The following is a 12,848-nucleotide window of genomic DNA, read 5'->3' as shown; positions in this document are numbered from 1 at the left end:
GTAGCTGATGTCCGAGGTCTGGTAGCCAACTAGGGCAGGGTGAGCAGGGTACTGGCTCACTGGTGTGGCACAGCCGCCCCCCAGCATGAAGGGCAGATGGATAGAGCCCACATGCTTGCTGAATCAGGCCTCTACCAGTCCCTGAATTAACCCACCATGTAAAACCAGTATTTCCATGTTTTTTGTGAGGTTTTGAGCCTGCTTCTCAGCCCATGTTTCAGGGGAGACTGACCTGTTTAAATCTTTCCTTTCAGCTGCTGCTTACTACTTGCCCAGGCATCTTGCTCCGAGCCCAACATACTCCCACCTCTACCCTCCATACCTCATCCGAGGGTACCCAGACACAGCCGCCATGGAGAACAGGCAGACCATCATCAACGACTACATTACCTCCCAGCAGATGCACCACAACGCTGCTGCCGCCTCAGCCATGGTGCAGCGGGCAGACATGCTGCGCGGACTCTCCCCTCGCGAGCCTTCTCTGGCTCTCAACTATGCAGCAGGTCCTCGAAGTATGAAGCTGTCCGGGGTTCCTGGGTGGCTGTTTTTCCTTCTCGAAGGACGTAGCTCAGTCGGGTCTGAAAGTGCTGAGGGCAACGCAGCCCATGGTCTGCCTCGGGAGAAGGTCCCTTGTGGAGGAGCCGTTGCTGGTTCTGTGGTAGAAATCAAGCTGGTGGCATAGCCCTGAAGTGCAGAAATACTTTGGTTTCAGCTGGTTCAGCAGTCCTTGAATGCTCCGCACGGAGACAAGTTATTTTCTTGCTGTTCTTGACAGCAGGTTAGGTTTCTTGAGGCTGCTTTAGAGGTTAGGCTGCTTTAGAGGTAGCTGTATTACCTTGGGTTGTGATCCGATGAGCCGCTGCCTGCTGAAGAAGGCTGGGCTTGGTCAGAACTTGGATGAGAGGCTGTCCCCCTCCATCCACCCCCTTCTGTAGGGAGAGGTGAGGGTGCTTTCTGCTCCCATCTGATCCTGATGGCAATGCTGCAGTCCAGCTCTAGAGGGCAGCCGGTGACTGCTGCTGAAGCCGTCTTTCCGAGCCGCCCGAACTCCCAGCCTTTGGGGTTATCCAGGATCCTGCAGCGTTGTTTTGCAGGCCTGGTCCCCTTCTGGCTAGACTCCGTCTCCCTACAGTGCCCTGCAGACTTGGGTGCATTCCTGATTCTCACTTCCTGTCCTAAACTATTTAGTCGCTGCTGGCTGTGAATCAGCTGCCGCACTCTGTCCCACCTCCCACCCCCAAAAAGGGGCTGATTATGAGTAGCAAGTGAAATGATTCCTGTATCTGCAGAGTAGGTCGCTTTGGGATTCCTTGGGCTGAACTCTTCTTAGACCTTTTTGCAGCTAACTGCTGGCAAGGCTTTTCTTTCTGATGGTCACGCATGGGTGTACCCTCACAGATTCACAGAAGTCTAGGGCTGGAAGGGACCTCGTGAGATCATCATTTCTGCTCTGCCCTGCCTTTCTTCTCCCGTCACCCATAGCTGGGCAGGCACAGGATGGGTGGCGGGTGTCTTGGAAGCTAATGGGACCATGCCATTTAGAGCTGAACAAGGGAGCAACAGAGCATGAACTTGAACCAGATAGGTGCTGTTGCAAGCCGGGGCGTTGATAGAATGGAGGACCAGATCTGAATCTGCTCCCTGGAAACGAGGCGAGGAAAGCTTTCAGGGAAGGCAGAAGGATTAATTAGTGCGGGGCCAGATTGTGGAGCTGCTGCTCCCTGTGGGAAGCACTTTCAAAAGCAGCCCCGTTGACTTTGGTGATGCTGCTGGCACGGGAAAGGATCCCACAATCTGGCCCTTACGTGCCTGGAGAGCTCTTTCAAGAGTAAAAGGAAAAAAAAAATGTTCTCTGAGTGCTGCGTGGGGGTTGATAAGAGAAGCGCGTGCTGTCCGTGCATCCCTGTGTGCACGTATTTTGTTGCACTGTTAGTGAGTGGAGCCTAAATTAGTAGCAGCCATGGTCCCACTCGGTGTCACTGCGTCTCTGCGTCAGGTAGCCAGGCCTGCCGTTTGGTGGGAGTGGGGGCTGAAGGGTTGAGCTTTACAATGTTCAGACCCAAGAGAGGCTGTTCCATTAACCAGGGGCATCGCGCCGGGTTCCACTGTCCACGCTGGGCGAAGGGCATTGAGTGAAGCACGGGTGGCATTTACACCTGAGACGCAGGATTTCTGTGGTGGCCTGGTGACATGCTGGGACCCTGTATGGGGCTTTCGCCCTGGCTGTCTTCTGGTTCCACAGTTATCAACACAGCTCAGAAAATAGCTTTTCAGACTGCCTGCTGTCTCAGTCCTGTCCCCTTAGCAGCCACCATAGGGAGGCATGTGCTGTAGGTCTCTCCCCTCAGACCTTGCTGCCATGGCTGAACCCTGTGACCCCTGTCATCATCCTGATGTCCCTTTCCATTCTCTCTGCAGGAATAATCGACCTGTCTCAAGTGCCACACCTGCCTGTCCTCGTACCACCCACACCTGGCACCTCTGCCCCCCCCATGGACCGAATCACCTACATGCACAGCACCCCGCAAGCTTTCAGCAACCGACACAGCAGCTCCCCGCTCTCCCCAGGTAAAGGCCACAATGTAGGCATCGCCAACTAGAAATGCCCTTGGTTGTTTGCCCAGGGTCCATATCAGCAGACTGAAAACCCATCTGAAGCCTCTGGGCTTCTGGTTGTGAACCTGCAGCGGTGATTCTGCAGCCTCTCTTTGTAGTTCAGACTGTTGTCTCTACCTGAGAGCACCTTCCTTACACAAATGAAGCCACGTAGTGATAAGAGGTGCTTGCCCTCAAACTATCTATTGGCATTCATGGCCGAAAGCTGCTGTTTAAGTTACTCCTGCTTATATTTTTCTATTATTTCCTGTTGCCAGCAGTAACAGCCCCAGTGAGAGAGAGGTTTTTGGATAGGTATCGCCTGTTCCTGTGTTGTAATGCAGTGTATCCAACTGGTCTGTCATTGCACACTTAGCTCTAGAAAAGAAGAAAAGGTGTATCAATAGGGCCTAAGTAGCAGCTGTCCTTAATTATTTCAGCTATAGAATGAACTAAAAATACTAGCATCTTCGACTCTTGCTGTGTTATAGTACTCTATTGTGATTGGTCTTAATGACCCTTGAAGGTCCCTTTCGACCCTAGGACTAGTTAAATAACTAAGAAGTGTTATTAATAGCAGCTTTTACTGACACATCTTGTCAGTTTGCGTCGTTATTCATTATTTTCAGTGAAACGTGCTAGAACACAGAGATGAACAGTTTACTTTATCGAACCCGACGTTTTCCAAACCAAACCGTTCGTTGTTTTTTTTATTGGTTTTTTGGTTTTCCCATTCCAGGGCACTAGAAGAGGGCTGTGCCGATGATATGACTTGGGTTTCTTTGAATTTCAGGAGGCCCCACCCACCTGACCAAGCAGACGGGAGTGTCAGCTTCCGAACGGGAGCGGGATCGAGAGCGGGAGCGGGAACGCGAGAGGGAGCGGGAGAAATCCATGCTCACGGCCACCACAGTGGAGCACGCCCCTATCTGGAGGCCAGGTAGGCATGGAAGAGCCCCAGGCACAGACCTCACCCACTAGGGACCTGAGCTGAAGACTTCTCCTAGTGCACCTGGCTTAGGTCTCTGCTCTGCCCAGTCTTCCCCCGGCCCCTTGGCTTTCCACATCTGCTTCCTGATCCGATTCTCCTCTGCGTTTCTACAGGTACCGAGCAGAGCAGCAGCCGTTCATCTGCACACTCTCACAGCCACCAGCACTCTCCCGTCTCGCCCCGCACCCACGACACTGTCCAGCAGCGCCCCAGCGTGCTCCACAACACAGGCATGAAGATCCTGTCCTCGGACAGCCCCACCCCCTCGGTCCTGCGGTACGTATGGGGTTTGCTGCTTGCTTCCCTCTTCCGGGCATGGAGGGTTTGGGGCTATTAAACCTCTTAATCCTGCTGTGCTAGAGTCAGAGGGAGGGTTTTTTCCCCTTGATTTCAGTGAGGACAGGAGTAGGCCCTAGCAGGAGATAGTATGTTGGGTCCAACTTTGAAACCAGGTTCTTTTCCTCTCCCAATGTCTTTTGCCAGAAGGTGCTGCCAAGAATTAAACAAATGGGTATAACCAGAGCCCAGCTCTGTTCTTCTTCAGCCAGGGGCTGAACGAGCAGTTTGCTGTGTAAGGGTTGTTGTTTTTTCTTTCCAGCTGATAGTCTTGCGCAGTGATTATCCCGGAGGCAGTCATGGCAGAAATGTGCATTTAGCTGGTAGAAGGCAAGGCAGAGATATACCTTATGGACTAGCTGAATCAGAGGTGTATATGCTCTTGTGAGCACAAGCTTACTTCATCTGATGTGTAGTTGGTGCCATCGATGGATTTTTACTCCAAGCTGGTCCTTAGCGGGAAGCCAAAGGCAGCCCTCTGACTCCTGATGCACTCTGGTATTATGCCCCATTGTGCCTGTGCCTTCCTTATGGGCAGCACAGCCTGAGGTCGCAAGTACAAATGGGGAATGAGCTGCACTGGTTAGATTGATGGAGGGCCGGATTCCCGTCTTTCACAATGCCGGTGCGGACCAGAAATCACTCACAGCAGGGACCTGAGCTAGGCCCCGCTCGCTCACAACCTTGCCTGCATCTGCTTCTGATAGCAGGATCTATCTGGGGAGTTGAGGGCTGGGTTAGACTCACAGGTGCTGCTTCTCTTTGCCCCGTGGTTCTATTATCCATTGATTATTGTTCTTAATCTGCCTTCCAGATCCTCCTCCACCACTACCACGTCACCGATACGCTCTGCAGGCTTCCCCCCAGCATCTGCCTTGCGCTCGCCCATGGACGGCTACGCAGCCATGATGGACCCATCCACCTTGCAAAAAGAGTCGTCAAGGGCCCGAGAAGCCAAGGTAGAACGCCCTCAGACTGACAACAACTTATACACCTCAAAACTGCCCAGTGGGACGCACCTAGAACAGTCATCTTCACCTATTAAAGCCACGGAGTCTAGGCCCTTACCAGTCTCTGGGCCAGGTTCTTCTCAGCCGTATAGCAGAGGACAGGGAAAAAACCAGCAGCACCATCCACCCCTGGAACAGCAGCATGCAGCTTCGGTCAATGAGCAGCACAGTAGAGAAAAGAGTCAAAGTAAACCCTTTTCAATGCAGGAACAGGAGCTCCGAGCACTCGGTAAGACCACCATGACAGCGGCCAACTTCATAGATGTGATTATCATGCGTCAAATTTCTTGCGATAAGGGGAAGCGAGAAAGAGGCTCGCTAAATAACGACTCCACTAGTGATGGTAAGAAATTGGAGGGGGTGGTGAGAGTCCGAGTTCGTGGCCTAAAAACAATATATATATACATATATATATAGCTTTTTTTTTTAATTGCACGTTTTGGTGATTGGCTTCTTCCACTTCCTCATGCATTTATTTACCTTTTAAAATCATTTATGTTGTTCCAGCCTTTTTTTAATTGTATTCATTCTTTTTAAGGGTCTTTTATCCCTTCCCCTTCTCTCTTTTAATTTTCCCATTGCCAATTCTTTGCTGACCCTCTTCAATTCATTTATTAAAGGGGTTGGGGGTGGCCATGATTTCTCAAACCTTAGAATTGCTGGTATGGGGTATAGACAGATGTAACAATTGTATTGATCAAAGCTGTTGTGAAGCAGCTTGTTACATCTGCATAATTCTGTAGTGATGTGAGTATAACAAAACAGCTCCAATGCCAATCCAGTTTCAGTCAGGATCCAGAAGTTTTAGCTGCACTTACATTATTACAAGATCACGCAGAGGTAATGTCGGGTTGTAACTGCTGGTGAGAACATCTCAGGGGCAGCCTCCCCTCTACCCTTTAAAGCAGTGAAGACATATATTTGTACTCCCCATCTGTGCTAAAAAATTATGAGTCGTGATTCAAACAGCACGGGCAGGGAAGTGCAGGCCCTACAGGATGGTTGTCGGCTGCACAAAGATGTCTTAGACTTGGATGGTACCTTTGAATTTAATGAATCCCAAAGTGCTTTGCAAAGGAATTTCTCAGTTCAACTCTAATATAATATATCAGCATGAAGATACCATGGTGATGGGCAGTGTTGGGGGCAGAGGTGGCTTAGCTTACAAATGTGATGCAGTTATAGCGGAGGTGAAAGACAGCAGCCCAGCACAGCAGCATAGGACATGATGTGCAGTAGCATTTGTCCAGGAGAGGCTGTACCCAGGTGTGTGCCTGTCTCCATGCCCACAGTTGTCATTTTGCCCCCAAAGCATCCCACTCTGGTGTGCTCGCAACCAGTGCCTGTGTGTGCCAGTCAGCATTATCTCTGTGCACCTCGTATTTGTTGCCATTGGGCACCTGTGGCAAACCCCCATGCATGTAACCTAAATGCAGAGCAGGCCGTGGGTTGGGGAGACCTTTTCTGATCTCTGAATCTCCCCTTTCGTACCCTTGCCTCATCCAGTGATCCCAGTCATTGCCATTGGGCCCTTGCAGCCCACATCACGGCCAAGAATGCTCCACCACCAGAAGGATGGAGGGACCCTGACCTAACCGTGCTGCCACGCAGCGCTGCTTTAAAACAAGTTCCCTTAGACTGGCTGCGTTCTGCTTCTACATTTGCTCACCTAGGCTAAGAAGCAGGAGGACTGTGTTCCTCTAACTGAAGAGCCAAAATTAGGAGGAGGCTCTATGTTCCCTTGTAAAGTCTTTTCTCTCAGTCCCTTCCCAGCCAAGCTTTTTGAACCGTTCCTGGTCTTTCTCATGTTTTCCTCTTCCCCACGTCCAGGCAAAGATAAATACAAGTGTCTTCTTCAAGGTTTTCCAGTTGTAGGAGATACAGAATTACCCCCTTTCCAGAAACCAGAGGAAAGCAAATGCGTACTTCAGTTCAGGAATTTTAAACCAGATTTAGGAGCGTTTAGGCCTGGCTCTCACTTTTTGAGCGTGCACTGTTGCCAGGGCTGGCAGCGCTGGCTTTCCTTTGTGATGCACTTTGGAGACCTACCTGTGGAAACAGCACTTTGGCTCTGTGTAAAAGCAGCGTGCTTCCCACGCTGTGCACAGCTTTGGTTGATTTTATTGAACCTCACTCACGGGTAAGATACAAATCCATGCTGATCAGATTTGCTTCCTGGTTCCCATGCTGTAGTGATGAACTGTTTGGTGGGTTTCCAGCTCTGTAGGAAAATGTTATATTATTTTTTCAGTATTTGTGGAACCCATGTTTGTGAAGAGCAGCAAATTTGGCTCTGTGCACATTCCCCTCCATCTCTCCTGTCCCCAGGGGTTGTCCCCTGAGTTTCCCAGTGATGCGAGTGGAAAGCGATGCGCCTTCGTGCATGCTCACAAAATGCACTGTCCCCTCCAATACTGAGGAGACCTGTAGAAGCGACTGCTGGGCCAGTGCTTGTCCTGAGAGGTTGCTTAATGATTTCCTTCCCCTCTTTGCTGGATAGGAGGATCCTGTTTTTGTGGCAGCCACTGCAGGTAGTGTGAGCTGGAATATAGGCAGCTTGCAGAATAAAGGCCCTTGTTCCCTTCCCCCAGGCTTCCACGGAGGCTACAGCCCCGATGGCATTGAAGCAGTGAGCCCCGTGAGCTCGCCCAGCATCTCCCACGAGAAAGGGGCAAAGCTGCTGCAGGACGTGGAGAAAGGGCACGGAGAGCACGACATGAGGCAGAAGCAGCAAGGTGAGGGCCATGGCTGCTGTTACTGCAGGGGGAATCTGATAGGACCTGGAGCTCGCCGTGCCCCAGCCCGTAGCCTAGTTGAAGGCTGCTAGCCTCAAGAGTGTGAGGGTGGGTCCTTTTCCTGGATTAGGAGGGCCCGTGTATTTCAGTCCTAAGGTGTGGGCTACCTGTATTCTCTGCACCGATGTAGGCTGATGGAAGCTGGCAGCAGCGGAGAGTCCCAGCAAGCAGAAGCTTGCATGAATAAAGTCTATGAGGGGCTTCTCCAAGTGCACACGCCTTGCAAAGACTCACTGCTGTCCTGGGGAAGGTGTCACCACGGATTTGTGCAGCATCCAGCACAGCAAGTCCTCATAAGGCCTCTAGGTGATGCTCGCAGACAGAGAAGGGAGCCAGGCCAGTGCCTGTCCAGGTGGCTGCTGTGTGTTAATGGGGAGGAAATGCAAGAGAAAGCCAGTAGCAGGCAGGGTGGGGTATCAGCACGGCCCGCTGACCAGGGCTGCGGAAAGGGCTCTGTTTCCCTTCATGGCTGAGGAGTGCAGACAGGTTGAGGGAGGAGTAGGAGATGGGAAGACATGAGCAGGAGGAGAAGCATCAGGCCTCCTCAGGCTTGTTAGTCTGCTTGCACCTGCTTGTGCGTATTTTGCTGGAGCTCGCACTGTGGCAGGAAAATAACCCCAGCTGGACCTGAGCTCGCCCACTGTCCTCCCCGTAGCCTTACCGGAAATGCTGGGCAGCCTCCAACTCTGAGCAGTGGCTCTGCAAAGCGGGGAGGTCTCACTTAGGTGCCAACAAGTGGCTTCTGCTTTTCAGAGTCTTTTCCAAACCCCACCCATTGCCTCCCAGCTTCTCAGTGGTCCATGCACGATGAGTGAATATCAGAAAGCCCATCTTGCAGAAGAGAAAACCAAGGCATCAGGGAGTCTGAGTGGCCTGGCCAGGGTCACTCAGCAAGTCACAGGCTCAGTTGAGGGCTGTATGCCAGGGCTCGTGACTCCCAGCTCCTGCACCCGAGCTCTGTCATGTCCCTGCAGGCTGCGCTGTTGCTGCGGGTTAACCCTTTCGTAAGGAATCAGCGGTCTCATGTCAAGTGATTACAGGGAGAAAATGGAAAGCCATGCTGGGGCAGTGGGAGCGCATGGCCCTGTGTTGTCACGGCTGCTTCTTCTCTTCCCAGCTGCTCTGAAGCCCTCGATGACTGAAGCTCACATGCAGCACCTGCGCCAGCTGCCTGAAGGTCAGCCATCCCAGGGGCAGCCGCCACCCTCGGCCCAGAACCTCAAGGGGCATCAGCGGGTCGTCACCCTGGCTCAGCACATCAATGTAATTAGCCTCTTTCTCCTCCTCCCCTCCTGGGGCAGCATGGGAGGGGGGTGGTTTGTCCTCACAGCTGACGTAAAGCATCTTGGAAGTTCCTGCAACGGATGGGCCAGAGGGGAGAGTCGGAAGTCTTGGTGCCTCGGACCTGAGGGTAGGGAGGGCTGGTGCCATGCCTTGCTCTGCAGCAGTCCATGGAGGACCCTGGAGGTCCCTGCCCACCCTGTCACTTCATGCACCGAGAGAGGAGAAACAAGGCACGGGCAATCCCAGAAGGGCCCCCTCCACCCAACCCCATTTCTCCCACTCAGACAGGCTATTGTGAGGGACCAGAAACTGAGTTGCTGACTCGAGGGCTTTCTTCCTCTAGGAGGTTATCACCCAAGACTACACGCGCCATCACCCTCAGCAGATCAGCCCCCACATCCAGCCCCCTGTCTACTCCTTCCCTGGAGCCACATGCCCCGTGCTGGACCTGCGTCGCACCCCCAGTGAGGCCTATCTCCCGCTGCCCCAAGAGCACACGCCAGCCTCCAAAATCGCCCTGCAGAATGAAGGGGGCAAAAGGTGAGGTTGCAGGGTGTGGGGGGGCAGTTTCCAGGCCCTCTCTGTGAGTTGGGGCTCATGCCTGCTCACATAGGCTGTGTCCAGGGGAACATGGTGCAGGAGTTACCCTGGGAGCCAACACAGACAGCAGTCCTGGTGTGGCCTGGGCAAGCTGTCTTCACAAGAGCTTCCCAGGTCAATGGGAATCATAGGCTCCTGCCCTGGGGTTCTTACTGATGTGCAAGGAAACTGCAGCTGGGCACTGTCTGTGCTAAGATTTTTAGCCTGTTCTTAAAAAGCACCTTCTTTTCCCAGCCTGGACAAAGCCCTCTGAGAAAAATGCTGGCCTCCAGGCTCAGCCCCAGGGCTTTCCTGAGCTTGGCTCTTTTCCCCATGGGACCTGCCTTGGCCTCACCTAGTTCCTTCTGTGCCAGAGACGTACTTCTGGGCTCAGGACAGGGTGGCACCACAGCCACCAGGAGCCTTGGGGGTCCCTCTGGGCTCCAGCCTCCTGATGTGAGGGACACTGTCAGAAGCAGGCAGAGCTACCCACTCCTTTGGGAATGGCATCCTTTCACCTTGCCCCACAAGGAAGCTTTCCGTGTTATCGGATCCTCTTAATCCCTCGTGGCCCCTTCGCCCTGCCCGGCCAAGCGGGGATTTCAGAGCATTGCCATGGGCTGACAGCATCTCCTTGCCCCATCCTCAGGTCTCCCGAGCAGAGCAAAGCATCTGCAGTGGGGGCACCAGACAACGGCATTGAGCCTGTGTCGCCACCAGACAGCATGGGAGAGCCAGAGCACATGAAGAGTGCTTCATACCCGCTCTTGTATCGGGAAGGAGAGCCAATGGAGCAAAGGTAACTGGCAACAGTGGGGGAAGGCAGTGGAGGACTTTGCTATCTACCCTGATGCTACAAAAGCAGTGCAGTGACTTCCTCCTTTCCCAGAAGTTTGCATTCCCACTGTCCCTGGGAAAGCCTGCCAGGGCCTGAGCCTGAGCCTGTTGTAGCATAACAACAGTACCAAACTGTTGTCAGGTTTGTTATCTCCTACTAGAGTATGTGGAGGCATGATTGAGGGGTAGAAGCCAACTTTCTCCATTTTGTTCCAGTAGAGACCAGTCAGTCCCTCATGTTAGTTCAGATGCCCCCTGCCCTGGCAAGCACCAACCTGCCTTGAGTCCCTCCTGTGAGGCCATGTCATCTGTCTGCTTAAAAACTGGGTTGAGCAAATAGGACCAACTTCCATATTAGAGAATTTCAGGGCAGAGAAGTAAATCTGGTTGGGCTCTTTAATTCTAGGGTAGAAATAACAAGGTCAGAAGAACTTCTCTTCCAGCCAGGAGTTTTGTGTCCCAGCCAGTCTGTGGTCAGTTTAAGAGGGAGGAATCAGCCACTAATCAGTATTTAGGAGCATTTCATTGGGCTCATGTATTGTACCTGAAGCACAGGGCTGGTGAGAACAGCCAGACTCAGTGGTGTAAGCCAGGGATCCCGGGTCCCGGGATGGCGTAGGGGCGGGTTCTGGGTGCAGTGCCGTTACCAGGCTGGGGTTCTGTAGACAGGAAGATGTGAGTCCCACACCCTGCACCTGTTTCTGATGGCCGCCTGCTTTGCAGAATGGGCTCCAAATCCCCAGGAAACAACACCCAGCCCCCTGCCTTCTTCAGCAAACTGACCGAGAGCAACTCCGCCATGGTGAAGTCCAAAAAGCAGGAGATCATCAAGAAGCTCAGCACGACCAACAAGAGTGAGACGGAGTACAGTAAGGCGTCCAGACTATGACTTGATTGTGGCGGGGGTGAGAGCAGGATGGAAAGGCCCTGAGGAAACAAAAAAGGAAAGATGATCCCTGATGTGGCTGCAGGAGCCTGTTGTGCAGATTCTGGTCATCTGAAGGCAATTTCCCCTGCAGGTCCAGGGTTGCAAATTTTCCATCCGACCCTCTCAGCCTGTTGGGTTTTGTGCGGTTTCAAAATCCAAGTGTATGAGCCCTTTCTCCACCTCTGCTGTGTGTTATCATTGCCTCATGCACCGCAGTGAAGGGCCTGTGCAGTGGCCATGTGCATTTGGGGCAAGGGGGCAGGAGATGCATTCATCCAGGGTCTTTCCACTGCTGACAGCCACAAAGGGGAAAGAGTGTAGCAGGGAGACCATGTGCAGAAGAGATCACAAAGCAAATGTTTCAGGGCCCTCACGTAGGGGTCACACCCTTTATTAGGGCTGATATTCAGGTCAGATGAACTTCACCCCCAGAACCCATGGAGATTTCATCAAGAGAGCTAGGTTCCCACGAAACTTTCCCCAAGCCAGTTGTGGCCCATGAGCAGGTAGCAACTGGAAGAAGCTTGTGCTCCAGCCAGTTGGGCCTCTGTCTTCCCCAGCTGTCAATCCTGCCCCGTTCACCCGCACAGAATAACAAGCAGAGAACAGAGGAGGCTTAAGAGCAATTGACATTTTAATGAGCGTCCAAGCGGGAAGGGTTCTGCTTCCTGAAGATGCCTCTGTCAGAAGGCGACTTTAATCCCTGCATCAATATTGGTACAGCCCTGAAAAAGCAGCCGGGCTGACTGGTATTAGAAATTCATCCCCTGCCTTCATTAAGCACTAATAGAGTAGATAGGATCATAATTTAATTTAGCCCCAGCATTGTACAGTCGATACTAATTCAATTTGAATCCATCTTACAGCAGCTGCAATGGATAAGAGGGGCTGAGCTGTCTCGCCCCATGTAAGACGTTGCCATGATCCAACTGTATTGTTATGGCCCTGCAGGGATGTGTAACTGCACTCCATGACCTTCCGCTCCTTTCCTTATCGGGGGAAAATAGACAGAAATAGGAAACGCCTTCTGTTTGATGAGACAGGCTGTTATTCCAAGGAAAGTGATACCCAAGCCAAACAGCTCGGCTAAGAGGGAAAATATTGACTCAGAGTCCCCTCCCCACCCCCACCGCTGCGTCTGTGGAATAAAACGCTGTTCGAGGGAAATGAGAGCTCGAGACCTTGGTGACTCCACAGGCAGGGCAGAGGCTTTGTTACCCCAGCTTAACTCCCCAGAGGCATGATGCTGGAGTGGGGGAAGGAGCTGAGGGCATCAGCAGGGCTGTGTGGAGGTCTGCAGCATTGTCAAAGGGTTTATATTCAGCCTGTGGTTGATGCTCTGAGTCCCTGGCCCACTTGGTAAGATGCATTCTCTCAAGGTATCAAATTTCCCAAGTCTCTACTACTTGCCATCTGGAAAGGCCCTTAAAGGTTTTTGGACCACAGTGGGAGAACATCTGCTTTCAAGTGGACCGGTCAGGTCTTGGAGGCCC

General features: G+C 52.4%; 1 protein-coding gene across 23 annotated transcripts in view; it reads left to right on the top strand.

The window, feature by feature from the left end:
* Window positions 1–12,848, top strand: part of NCOR2 (nuclear receptor corepressor 2) — a 336,324-nt gene that overhangs the window by 310,187 nt on the left and 13,289 nt on the right. For 13 of the 23 annotated variants that reach the window (XM_019486694.2, XM_019486692.2, XM_019486689.2 and 10 more), the window contains 10 exons: window positions 255–512; window positions 2,419–2,568; window positions 3,389–3,535; window positions 3,700–3,862; window positions 4,737–5,275; window positions 7,524–7,667; window positions 8,845–8,990; window positions 9,355–9,551; window positions 10,240–10,389; window positions 11,151–11,296. In XM_019486694.2, the coding sequence (XP_019342239.2) occupies window positions 255–512; window positions 2,419–2,568; window positions 3,389–3,535; window positions 3,700–3,862; window positions 4,737–5,275; window positions 7,524–7,667; window positions 8,845–8,990; window positions 9,355–9,551; window positions 10,240–10,389; window positions 11,151–11,296 (2,040 nt within the window). The remainder of the gene's footprint in view (window positions 1–254; window positions 513–2,418; window positions 2,569–3,388; window positions 3,536–3,699; window positions 3,863–4,736; window positions 5,276–7,523; window positions 7,668–8,844; window positions 8,991–9,354; window positions 9,552–10,239; window positions 10,390–11,150; window positions 11,297–12,848) is intronic. The other 10 variants (XM_019486705.2, XM_019486709.2, XM_019486704.2 and 7 more) reach the window with 5 other exon arrangements.

The sequence above is a fragment of the Alligator mississippiensis genome, chromosome 10 (assembly GCF_030867095.1).
Source record: "Alligator mississippiensis isolate rAllMis1 chromosome 10, rAllMis1, whole genome shotgun sequence".
Classification (NCBI taxonomy): domain Eukaryota; kingdom Metazoa; phylum Chordata; order Crocodylia; family Alligatoridae; genus Alligator; species Alligator mississippiensis.
Note: the sequence above shows the minus strand (reverse complement) of the source record. Positions and strands in the feature narration are given on the sequence as shown.